The 13,234-nt window shown below is 35.1% G+C and overlaps 1 protein-coding gene across 1 annotated transcript in view; it reads right to left on the bottom strand.

Annotated features, from left to right (window-relative positions):
* LOC142622792 (WAT1-related protein At5g40230-like) overlaps positions 1-12,068 on the bottom strand; it is a 42,945-nt gene extending 30,877 nt beyond the window's left edge. The window contains exons 1-3 of the mRNA XM_075796327.1: positions 11,816-12,068; positions 11,667-11,732; positions 11,412-11,525 (exon numbers count right to left, since the gene is read on the bottom strand). Of these exons, the coding sequence (XP_075652442.1) occupies positions 11,412-11,525; positions 11,667-11,732; positions 11,816-12,006 (371 nt within the window). The 5' untranslated portion in view covers positions 12,007-12,068. The remainder of the gene's footprint in view (positions 1-11,411; positions 11,526-11,666; positions 11,733-11,815) is intronic.
* Positions 12,069-13,234: the final 1,166 nt, after the last annotated feature.

Below are 13,234 nucleotides of genomic sequence, written 5' to 3'. Positions count from 1 at the left end.
AGATAACAACGAGACATGTTATCGAAGAGGAATCTGAAGAACTCGGCAAAAAAACCTCTCCAAGACCCTCCAAGTCGAAATCGATCCACTAGAAAATATAGTTGGAATACACAAATAACAAAAGACTCTCCAAGCCTAGACTACCCCATGTACTTGAGCCATTCAAGGTCCTTCTACCAACTAACTTCTCGGAGCCTTGTCTTTTCTAGCTTTCCAGATCCTACAATTCAGCTCGATTGCATTCGCCACTAAATGGCTCCTTTTAATACTTCCCAACAGCATCAAAATCTCACTTAACACTCAGATTGGATGTGATAAGTGTTTGGGCTAAGAACCTCTCAAAAATATAGAGATGGAGAGGTAGGAGTTGAGGAAAACTACAAGGAAATGTGTAGATGATTGTAGGTATAATAATCTTAAGTGTATTTGCTAGAGTTTTTTCTCTGAAAAGCACTCCTTACAATTCATGAGTAATGAGGGTATTTATAGTGTGGGTAAAGAATTTGGTAAAGCAAAGCACCACTTTTTGCCAAACGAAAAGTTTCGCGGGTCCTTCACAAGTTGGCCTTACCTGCGATGGTAAAGCAAAGCACAACTTTTTGCCAAATGAAAAGTTCCGCAGGTCCTTCACGAGTTGGCCTTACCTGCGAGACAGTTGCGAAAACTCCAACCTAGCACGACTCTTCATCTTCCAGTCATATGCTCTACACATGGCTCATTTCGCGGGTTGCTTTTTGTGAGACAATCGCGAGCCAGTTGCAAAATTCACTTGTTCAACTTTTGAAGCTTGATTCTTCACCGATCTTTCACACTCATCCCTTACAATTAAACTCACATACATACAGGGAAAATGATTGAAGAAATTACAATAAAATTTGGCACGGAATTAAAGCCAACACAATGTAGTTGGAAATCACAACTTTACAATCTCCCCCTTTGGCTATCCCATGACAAAACTCCTAAACAAACTCTAGACTTAAACTTGAGTTTGGGAACATAGGCAAAACTTACTCACACCTAACTCTAGAAGTTGTGAAGCACTTACACTATATACACCTGTATATTGAAACACTTGCACATAACAACAAAATTTCATTAAGTTCAAGACAAGTAGAACACAAGGTGCGTATAAGGAACAAGTAAAATACGATCAAGATATTAAAAAGGATATATGACAATAAGCATAACTTGATCAAACATAAACAGTCATTGGAAAATGACTACAATGACCATTTATCAAGTAAATGATCATTTGGACATGAAATGCAATTAAGAGCAATGCTAAAATCAATTGCATGTCCAACAAACACATGATGCATTGAAGAAACTAAAGCTAAAAGCATTAGAAAGCAATAAGCATAAAAACGGCTATAAAGACCAAGATATAAAAACAATACTAAAGAAAACTAAGTTTTAAACTAAAGTACTTGAAAGCTTTAAATGAAAGCACTGTAAACATCCAAAAGTTATAAAAACTTAAAATAAACTAGACTAGCTAAACAATGGTTGGACTACCCAAAAGTGTATGTTGCTGTAGGTTAGCTTCCTCCTTTTGAGCCCACAGATCTCCCCCTTTCAATATGCATACCTCTTTTCATGTGATGCTCTCCCCCTTGCTATATGCCATAGTCAAATATATACAATAAGTGCTCTCTCTCTTTTTGGCACGAATAGCTAAAGACTTTCCTCTAGCTTGCACTGAATCTCATCCAACTGTGTCTTAATGGTGGTTAGATGAATTTGAACCTGGTTGTTGGTAGAGTATATGACATTAGCAAGACCAGAAATACACTTATGCAGTCCCTTAACCAAGTTTGTCAACCTATCGGAATGAGATCTAGATGGTTCCAGTTGAGTGCTAGTAGACTGAGGCTCAGGATTGTGAGGAAATGCAGTCTCGGGTTGCCCGGGGATAGTGGGCGCAGCTGATCATTGTCTAGAAGGAGTGGCATGTTGAGAGGAGTCACTCTTTGGATTTTTGGAGGGACTTTGCTTTGCCCTTTCAGCAGAGGAGTGACTCTTGCTCATTTGAAGTGACATCATTGATATTGGTCGTTGACGAAGCAAAATAGTTCCCTCTTTTGGTGGACGAACACCTTCAAGAACCATGATCTTCATGACAAGATTGCAGAAGCAAAGACACATTCTTGCGGCTGATCGTCTTGCCATTTTCCCTATGGTTTGAAATATGTGAGCACAAATGTCAATTTGAGCTCCTTTGATTAGATCACACAAAAACTGTTCTCTTCTGAGATTGACGAGACCAGTGTTGGACAAAGGATATAGGTTGAATAACATGACCAGTGTGAGAATCTTCAACTCTGGTCCAACTTTGGCAGTACCAATGGAAGTGCCTTTGGAGGAGACTTCATGATTAGCTTCTAGAACGTCAATAATCTCTGTCACTGGAGCTAGTCTATCATCATACGGTGAAATATCCACATTCTCCAGAAGATTAATGTGAAGAATCTTCGCTAGATAATTCGGAGTGATGATAAAATCCTTTCCTCGAACCCAGCACTTTAGTTCAACTTCGGTGAACTAAGTGTTTGAGTAAAATTCTTTGACCAATTGGTCAATGGGATCCTCAAAGTTTCCAAACAAGTTTTCCCAATCCTTATCTGCAAATATCTTAGGGATGAAGGTGGATCCTAGGGTGTCAAACCTTACAACCCTTTCCACCACAGTAGGTGCACCCGCGAAGTTGTTGGAGAAATACTGAAAATCTAAGAGAGTCTTGAATCTCTTGTTGTCAAAATCATCGAATAAATGATGGGTCCTCTTTGATACAAGGGATGACATGAGCTCAATCACTTATTCTTTACCGCGAGAGGAACGACGAGACATCTGCAAAAAGAACAACCACACAAGCAAAGACAAACACAAACAAGGAAACAATCTTGATTAGATACACATTAGTCCATAAAAACGAACAAAAAGTCCTAAACACGCATAAAACTATAAAACAAAGTCACAAGATCATGTTTTAAGTGCTAAGGTCTAACAAGACTTATATAGCATGAATGAAATGCAAAACATGTCAAGTGATTGAGTGTGTGTGTCAAGTGTACATGTGGTGTGTATGAGAGATGCATGAACAATGCATGACAAGGCACTCATGGGGCAAAGTGTGTGAAACACACAACCAATGTTTAAAATATATTAAGCATGTAAAAATAAAGTAATCCGCAAAAATTGGTACTCATCGGAGTCCAAAACAACGAGGAAATGCCATTTGGACATTTTATCAAATACTTAGAGTGCATACACACCACTAACATGTAAAACAATACATGAACATGTTGTAATCTTGCCTAAATACATGTTAAAATTTCACTTGGGGCCAACACAAACACAAAAAAACACAATGGGACAGCCCAATCAAGAAAATTTGAAAAATTTTACAAAAAAATAAGTTTTCCCAACCCCTTTCATAAATAACCCAACCTTAGAAATACTAGAATCTAAGACTTAATCTAAGGATTCAAGAGAAAAAAAAAATGTTAAGACATACCCTAGATGAGTCTTAGAGATGAAAGTTCTTGAGATTTGGGTGAGATTTTAAGTAAAAAAGTGTTTTAGGTTGAGAGAGGCACGGAAGAGGCAAAAGAGAGTGATTTGAAAAACTATCACTATTTGGCTTTTAAAACTGAAAAACTGTTCATTTCATGGGTAAGCTTCATGAGAAGTTACTCGTGAAATTGCCTCTTAAGCACAAGATGTTTTTTGCGAGAAGCTTCTTCTTGCAAAAGAGTCGCAAGGGAGTCGCGAAGCTCTTTGTGTAAATTTCTAAAATATTGAAATTGGCTTCCTCATTTTTGCGGGTAGGTTCTTACTCGTGACTTACTTGCAAAAATGCCTTTGAAGGAGTTTTTCAACAAACACAAATTAGACTTTTGGAAAAGAAATTCTTAACACAAAAATGCTATATAAAAACACTTTCAAAAAACATATAAAATACTCAAAAATCTTTTTGGGCTTGATCATCAAGCAATTGAGTATACACAAATCACATTTGAACATGTACAATCACACAAATGAAATAGGCATTCATTGAACATTAAGCTTGTGTGTTGTATCTGTGAATCAAGTATGAAATAGTCCATAGTCTAGTATGAAGCTTCAACAAAACAATCAATTCAATCAAGTTATACACAATTAGCATGAAGTCAAGTGACTTATCTCACTTGTAGAAATGAACATATATGACCCCACACCAATGTTTTTACATTTGATTAAAAGCTTTTCATTTTGCTTCCATTTTTTTTTCATACTTTTGATTAAATACAACTCAAATTTTTTAGAATCAATGCCATGAAATTTTTGATATATCTTTGATAAATAAGCCTTTGGTTTTGGCACCATACATATTAATACAAATTTGCCCCACCTTTTCCTAGTCAAACTAGTTTTCAAAATAAGACTTTTTCAGCTTCTTCTCTTTTTAAAGATTGACATTTGAAGAGCTCTTTGAAAAAGAAAAAAATTGTGAAGAGATATATAGGCACAAGTCTACGCATGTATTAAGATCAAACGAGACTATTGACTAATCATTCATGACAAGCTTGAAGAACTATTTACAACAATTAAGCGTAGATTTCTAGATGTTACTCACATTTAAAAAAATGTGCATATATAACAAGTTAAGCTCGTAAATGCACTATACCATTAGTATGGAGGTACTAGGCCAAACTCAACATGTGATATACACAACACAAGTGATCAAACTTTTTGAGATTTTTCACTTGTTATGGGTTTTTGCATTTTTTCAACACATTAAAAAACAAAGTAATAAAGTAAGATCAACAAAAGCAAGGTAAACAAACAAAGAATTGTAAAAGAAACATGTTTAAAACGGAAGCTACGACACAAGAAGATTGCATATGTCATGATGCATGAAACTATAACCCTAATACGTTGGAATTATTAATGCATGGACATAATGGGTGATCATGCATGAGTACCCTTCTTCACCCATACTGTACAAGTGTTTTGGGTGAGATCCTTAGATGAAGGGGTACGACCGACATAACTCTCAAACCTCGAGGTAAAGCTAGTAAGACATGACGAAGTGTTCTTCAACATCTCCATAACATCTCCAATGAGTTGTCCATCATTTTCTCCTTTAGCTTAGTTTCCCTTCGGCATTCTTCTTGAGCTATCTTGGCCACGTAGAGAGTCCACCTCTTAAGAGCTTGAAGCTTGAAGCAATTTGGTCTTGTGTGCTCTCGCACGCCACAATGGTGACAAAATGTTTCACTTGAGGTCCCCTTTGACTTTTGGGTAATGACTTTCTTTTCTCCTTTGGTTTTGCACCAACAGTTCTCTTTGCAACAACAGGGGTCTCAACCTTGGGCTTCTCCACTTTATACTTTTCTACATTTTTGGCCAATACAAACCTCACTTCCTTCTTGGGTTCGCTGCTTGAGCTTTCTTCACTAGTATAGCCTAAACCAGTCTTGTCATTTGAAGGTTTTTGAGAAGAGAGCACGCTGTCAAGTTTCTTGGTGGAAATGCGCTCCGCTTTGACATTTGCTTGAATGATTTCAAGTTCAAGGAACTTGATTTTCAAGTTCAAGGAACTTGATTTTCAAGTAGGTATTAATTCTTCCTTCATCCCTTCAACTTCACATTTTGCGTCCTTGAGTTACAAGTGTGGAATTATGCTCTTCTTCAATTTTCTTCATCTTTTTAATTGCGTTCTTTGCAACCTTGGTATATTTGTCACAATCTTCAAACAACACATCATACACTTCTTGAAGGTTCTTCTCACCTTCATTGAGATAAATCTAAATCATCAACTTCTTCACCTTTAAAATGTACACCTAGCTTGTCAACCAAATCGCTCAACTCATCTCTAGAGTAAATAGTGGTAATTGCCATGAAGGCTGAATGGTTTCCCTCACTATCATATTCTTCTTCTGCATTGGAGTTTGAGCTCTTCGAGTCATTAAGGGTGGTAGTAAGCATTTTACCCTTTCCTCTAAAATAGTTTGGACATTCTTTCTTTAGGTGTCTATGGCTGTTGCATTCATAGCACACGATTCCTTGAGTAGATGAAGAGTCCTTTCCATCTTTCTTCTTGAACTCCCACTTGTTATTTTTGGAGGATGAGAACTTTCCTTTGCCAAATGACTTCCCATTGTTCTTCATCTTGAGAAATTTTCAGAAATTCTTTGCAAGAAATGCCACTTCCTTCTCTATATCGTCTTCATCAGAGGAATCACCCATTCTCTTATTTATAGTTTTAAGAGCAAGTGATTTGCTGGACTTGTGAGAAGGTAGTCCAAGCTCATAGGTTTGGAGAGATCCAATAAGTTCTTGAATCGTTATCTCATCCAAATCTTTGCTCTCCTCTATGGCTATAACCTTGGCCTGGAAGTTTTCGGGTAAGGATCTAAAGATCTTCCTCACTACCTTGTCGTCTTCAATCTTCTCCCTAAGATTGAGCTTGGCAATCACTATCTCGTTCAGTCTCCCATAAAAAGCTCATCTTTACTTCTTTGAACCGAGTAGTAAGCATTTGAAACTTGGTGTCCTTGACCTTCTTGGTACTTTCGTAGGTTGTCTCAAGAATGGTCCACGCCTCTTTGGCGATCTTCACATGCGAAATCCTGTGAAACTTATCAGTAGAAACACCACAAAAAATAGCATTAATAGCTTTGCTATTGGCATTTTCCAAAGCATGAGCAGCCTTATCCCATTCGGATTTGGCAGTTTTGAGTCTTACATATCCATTTTCAACAAAATTTGACACCGTCTCATCAATAGCACACAGAAAAGCACGCATACATACTTTCCAAAAAGCATAATTACTCCCATCAAAATAGGGAGAAGCATTAAGAGATTGAGATCTATCCATCTCACATAGGGTCTAGGATCACACTAGGATAATGAAATCCGATAAGTGTACCCACTCTGATACCAATTGAAAGTTTGGATTTGTGTTAAAATACAAGAGCTTGTTCAGACCCCCAATTAAAAATTACAGCTCGATTGCTTTTACTCTAACTTAGACTAAGTGTTGAACAAGAGTAAATAAGCGCAATGAACCAATTACTCTACCCTAAGCCATATTCATCCATTATCAACAATAAAATGAAAGCTTGAAAAGTAGGGAAGAGAGCTACAAATACAAGATAAAACCGAGACGTGTTATCGAAGAGGAAACCGAAGAACTCGGTGAAAAACTTCTCTGCGATCCTCCAAGTCGAAATCGATCAACTGGAGAATAAAGTTGAAGTACAAGAATAATAAAAGACCCTCCAAGCCTAGTCTACCCCATGTACTTGAGCCCTCCAAGCTCCTGCTACCATCTGACTTCTCAGAGCCTTGTCTTTTCTAGCTTTTCGAATCTCATAATTCAGCCCGATTGCATCCACCAATGAATGACACATTTCAATATTTCCCAGTAGCACCAATACACTACAACAAAATGTATTTTTAGTGACGAAAATTAATGAGGAAATATTTTTCGTTGCTACAAATACAGCTTTAGTGACGAAATATGAATTTCGTCACTAATAATGAAAAAAATATATAACATTTAGCGACGAAAAATAAATTTCGTCGCTATTGTGATCTGAAAAATGGGCGCCTGTGGAGGGAAACTTTGGCGCTAGTTTACTTAATCTATAGCGACGAAATATTTCGTCACTAAAAGTTGAAATTTTTAGTGACGAAATATTTCGTCACTATAGGTATTGCTGTGGATAGTATTAGTGACGAAAATCCTTTCGTCGCTATAAGGAAGAATTAGTGACGAAAAATATTCGTCACTAAAAATAATAATAGTTTTGCACTTATATGTTTTTAGTGACGAAATCACAATTCGTCACTAAGAGTATGATTTAGCGACGAAATATGAATTTCGTCTCTAAAAATATTAACAAAGCCTGGGTCTTTAGTGACAAAATTGAAATTCGTTGCTAAAAACTTAAAAGCCTAATTTCAATACCCAGCTAACCACAAAACATTTCAATACCCAGTATCATTTTGGTCAAAAACAAATACCAAGATAAGCTCCCAAACCATAAAAACCCACCTTCGCCTCCCACTGTTGCTGTTTAAGTCCGTTAAGAGCCAACTGTCGCCGATTAAGCTCAACAGCGACGCTTTGGCTCGTCGATCGCGACGATTCAGCTCGCTAGCGACACTTCATCCTTCAGTTCACAACGCTTCATTCGGTGACGCTTCAGTTCGCGACGCTTCCGGCGACCCTTCACCTCCCCTTCGCACCGGCGACGGTGACTATGAGTTTCTTTGGTCTTTCTCTCTAACTGGTCTCTCTCTCTTTTGCTTTTTCATTATTGGCATGGTTGGATTTGTTATGATTTTTGTGTTTTCATTCATTTAATGGAAATGGGTTTTTCTTTTCTGGTCTTTAATCCTTTTATGTTGTCCAAATTTATCTGCTTGAAGTTTGACAAAATGCCTCAGAGAGTTAAGTTTGTTACATGTTGTGCTATATAGTTGACTAATTGAGTTTATGTTAAATTGTCAGGTCCAACAAAAGCATTTACAGTTATATTTCCTGCTTGAATGTACAATGCATGCTTGTAAAAGAGGGTGCAGTTGTTGCTTTCTATGTAATTTTTGGTCCTAGAAGTTTGCAGTTTTAATGCGTGGGTTCACATGAATTAGTCAGGTTGGTTTTGAAGTTTGTGTTGTTAAGAGTGAAGCATTTTTCTTTTAGTCCTTTTTCATTTGGTTGATGTATAAGTTATATGATTTATAAGGTAGTTTTCATTTTGGTAAGAATAAACCCATCAAATGCACTTAAAAAACATGAATTTATTATGTTAGAATATGCAGCACCTTATTTCATATTCTTGAAATCTCAGACCTTTAAAAAACCCTTTGAAAAGCCGTTCAATCATAACTGATCATTTTCTTATGGAAGAAAGCTATGAAACTCAAGGTGTTAGGGCTGTCCTACGTCAATATCACAGCTAAGATCCTTCATGATTCTTGCTTGTTTCTGTTTCCCATGAAGCTGTTTTTTTGGAAGTATGGCTCTGAAAGTAAGGAACTCATCCAAATAGGAGGCCTATTAAAAGATGACTCATGGAAATTTGATTAACAAAACCATGATGGAGATAGAGGTGATGTTGCATGTGATCTCTCTTCTTGTCCTGTTGAAAAAGATGGGTTGTTTTCTATTTCAAAGGATCTTGGTTGTAGTACCCTTTAAAAAGTTGTATCTGAGGAAGTTTAAAATTTGTATTTGTGTAGTACCCCTTTGACAATTTTGTTAGAATGGAGAGAATTGTTTGGTTGTCATTTTGCAAGAGAAAAATAAAAATGTGTATTGGAGTTATTTGACAACTTATACTTGTTTTCTTGGTAATGGTTTTTGTTAGTTTAAAAACTTGTCATGTATATGAAAATCTAATATAAGCAATTCAAACTCATTTTTGAATCAAAAAAAGATAAAATAGAAGCAAGCTCCAGCACTACTCCGCTATTTTTACAAGCTTCTTCATAGTCTCATAGTTGATGGTTAAACTCATTGTGTAATGTGTACCTTTTTGAGATGCTAACATATATTTATATGCTTTTTAAATATCTTAGTTTAAAAAGCATAAATTTAGCAAACAAGAAATTAAAAATTTTAGGCACCACCGGTAAGAAGGAAGTCAGTTACGAGTCATATTCTTTGATTTGAATTACTACTAATAAGACTATTTTGTTTTTTATAGTTATATATCGGGAGTGTTGGACCTTGTTGATTAGATGTGATGAATTGTATTTTAATTGATTTTAATACTTGTAAACACCCTATACTTGTGATGTTTGTGATTGATTTTGTGGTGGGTTGTTGTGTTGAAGCAAACGGGTGGCTTGCATGGTGTTATAAGGTGGTTTAAATTCATATTGGGAGTGTTTTTAGTTTCTTGCAAATGTTAATGTTTTCACTTTACAATTTTAATGTAGTGTTTTTATATTTGTGCAGATTTTTTATTAGTGGCTTTTAGGAGATTTACTTTTGGCATTACTTGAAGGCATATGAGGACATCTTCCGTTAGTTCTAGTTATATTATGCTACACTTTTTGTATTGTTATAAAACATCTTGAGTTATTGTATGTGTTGCAAACAATTATTGTATGGAAGGAGTTTAAATTGAATACTTCATTTATTTTTTACTTGTGGAATGTATAGATCTTTTTTAATAAATGTGTTGTTGAAATAAATGTGTTATTCAAATTTGAGGTTTTAATAATGTAATGACAGGTTAATATCAAAGCTATGAAAAAAATAAAAACAGAAAATAAGTTTTAGCGACGAATTTTTTTGTCACAAATATAGCAACAAAAAATTGTTTTAGTGACGAAATATTTCGTTGCTAAATGTAGCAAAATTTTTAAGAAATGGTTTTAGTGACGAAAATTTTCGTCACTATATGTGCCTAGATTTTCTTAAAAATAGTTTTAGTGACAAATTTTTTCGTCACTATATGTACCCGAAAATTAGTAATGAAATTGTTCGTCACTAAATATGATTTAATAAACTGAAGTGTCTTTTGTGACGAAATATTTTCGTCACTGAATAGTGTTTTTAGTGAGGAAAATATTTAGCGACAAAACGTTTTCGTTGCTGAAAGTTAAAAAAAAAAAAAACAAATCAGAGTTTTAGCGACGAAATGAGTTTCGTCACTAAAAGTCCGATTTCGTCGCTAAAGGTTCTTAGTGACGAAAAACTGGACTTTTAGTGATGAATTTTTTCCTCACTGAAAATACATTTTGTTGTAGTGATATCTCACTTTACACTCAATACGGGTGTGTTAAATGTTTGGGCTAGCAACCTCTCAAAAATATAGAGATGGAGATGTAGGAGTTGAGGAAAAATCACAAGGAAATGTGTAGATGATTGTGGGTATAACAATCTATAACTTTCAAGTGTATTTTCTAGGGTTTTCTCTCTGAAAATAGTTATTTACAATTTGTGGGTAATGGGGGTATATATAGTGTGGGTAAAGATTTAGTAAAGCAAAACACAACTTTTTGCCAAATAGATTGTTTCGTGGGTTGGCCTTATTCGCAAGCCAGTCGGGAAATCCACTTGTTCAACTTTTGAAGTTTGATTCTTCACCGATCTCTCACACTCATCCCTTATAATTAAACCCACATACATACAGGGAAAGTGATTGAAGAAATTACAATCAAATTTGACACAAAATTAAAATCAACACAATATAGTTAGAAATCACAACTTTATATAATAGATAAGAAAAAAATAAAGTGATGTTTGTAACAAGTCCATGTAAAATATCAATAACTTACTACTATAATCATTTGTGAATAATATTACGTCTCTATGATTTAAAAAAGAAAAAAAAAAACTAAAATCAAACTCAAAAAAAAAAAAAACAAACAAAACAAAAATAAAATGGATTAGCAAGGAACGAAACCTAAAAATGACTGCAAGTATGAAGGTAAAAGCTGGTGTGAGGTTGCTGACCGTTGATGCAAGAGTCGAAGAACTGTATTCTATACCTATATACCCACATAACTGATCTACAAACCTGCTCTCTGGCCCAACATAAATCTTATATCATGTCCAAATCTCAATTGATCAAAATCAAATTGCAAAAATTCAGCAAAATATATAAAAAAAAAAGAAAATTAAATTGCAAAAGCATTTTGGGTAATATTCTCATGCGTACCCAATCAATCCAAGTAGGAAAATTCTATAGAGGAGAGATAACTTGAATGTAGGAAGCCCTGTTGTTCTACATGTATCAAATAGCCATTTGTCAAAAAAATTTATTTTTTCATTGGGTATGATATAGAAAAGGAAGTTAAGAGAAAATACCTAGGAAAGATGAAAACCAAGGGAAGAAGAACGAGATTAGCAATGGCAAAGGAATAGAAAACAAAGACGTAGTAGCTCAACCCTTTCAAAGTGGCTGCTTTAAATACGATGTATATGCCAACGTTAGAGCATTCTACTGCAACCATGGCTGAAAATGGTAGAACATTCTTGTACCAATAGCTCATTGCCATCTCTCTCTCTCTCTCTCTCTCTCTCTCTCAATGATTTTTATGTATCTTGAATAGAGTAAACAAGAATTTCTCCCAATTAATGATTAATTACTATATAATTCTCCACGAAACATATATCATTGGTTTTGCTTTAATGAATAGCTAGACACTGACATAAGCAATTGTTTTATTTTGGGTGGAAGACATGCATAATTGATTGGTTGGTGGTGGTCATTTATTTAATACTATCTACTTATGCTTATGCTTTCGTGAAATATTATAGCTTTTCTTTAACCATGTGATTGTTTATAGGATTCTCAAGAAATAAATGTGATTGTTAAATACCTTATAGAGATTAGAGACTGGTGAGATCCTAATTTAAAAATAAAGAGATTTTAGGGCCAAAGCCCAAGTTCAGACAGAAAGCCTAATGTACTTCAGATCCAATACTTCACTTTGCTTCGGACCGATCAGTGAGCCCAAGCCTAAGACTTCACTATTTGAAATGCCTTTGTCTAAGAACCCACCTAAGGAAAAATAAAAATGGCCCAGGACCCATCTAACGCTAATGAAATCGCTCTCTTTTGAGCAACGGAAATATATTCTAAGGTCTAAGTTGATCATTTTTATTTTAAAAACTTTAATAATTATTTGGCTAAATTGTGTGTTATTTAGAGTAATTACCAGGCTACATATGTAAGAAAGCCTTAGAATAATCACCTATTACAAACTGTTTATGAAATCATGGTTAAATATAAGGGTGACAATTCGTATTCGCATGTCGGGTTCATGTCGTGTCAAGTCATGAATATTCGACTACATAGGTCAATACTAACCCGACATGTTTTTTAAACAGGTCAAGATTCCTCAACCCTATCACGACCCATTTATTAAACAGGTCAGTCGTGTCGACCTGTTTATCAGATTTTATCAAAATGAAAAATAATAATTAATGAAAAAACAAACAAATAAATATTTTTAATATAAAATTCAGAACTAACGAGTAACTGCATCACAAATAATCATTCAAAATTAAAGCATATCCCAATATCACAAATAATCAATCACAATATGTCAAAGAAAATAAATCACAACAACTAATAAGTTTATATACCAAGAGTTTGAAGGGCATATTGGTAAAATGTCATTTAATTAAACGGGTCAGACGGGTCAAACGAGTTCTATGTGTTCAACACTAACCCAACCCATTTATTAAACGGGTTAGCCGTGTCAACCCGAATATGACACG

The sequence above is a fragment of the Castanea sativa genome, chromosome 1 (genome assembly GCF_040712315.1).
Source record: "Castanea sativa cultivar Marrone di Chiusa Pesio chromosome 1, ASM4071231v1".
Taxonomy (NCBI): Eukaryota; Viridiplantae; Streptophyta; class Magnoliopsida; order Fagales; family Fagaceae; genus Castanea; species Castanea sativa.
This window is presented reverse-complemented; position numbering and strand designations above follow the sequence as displayed.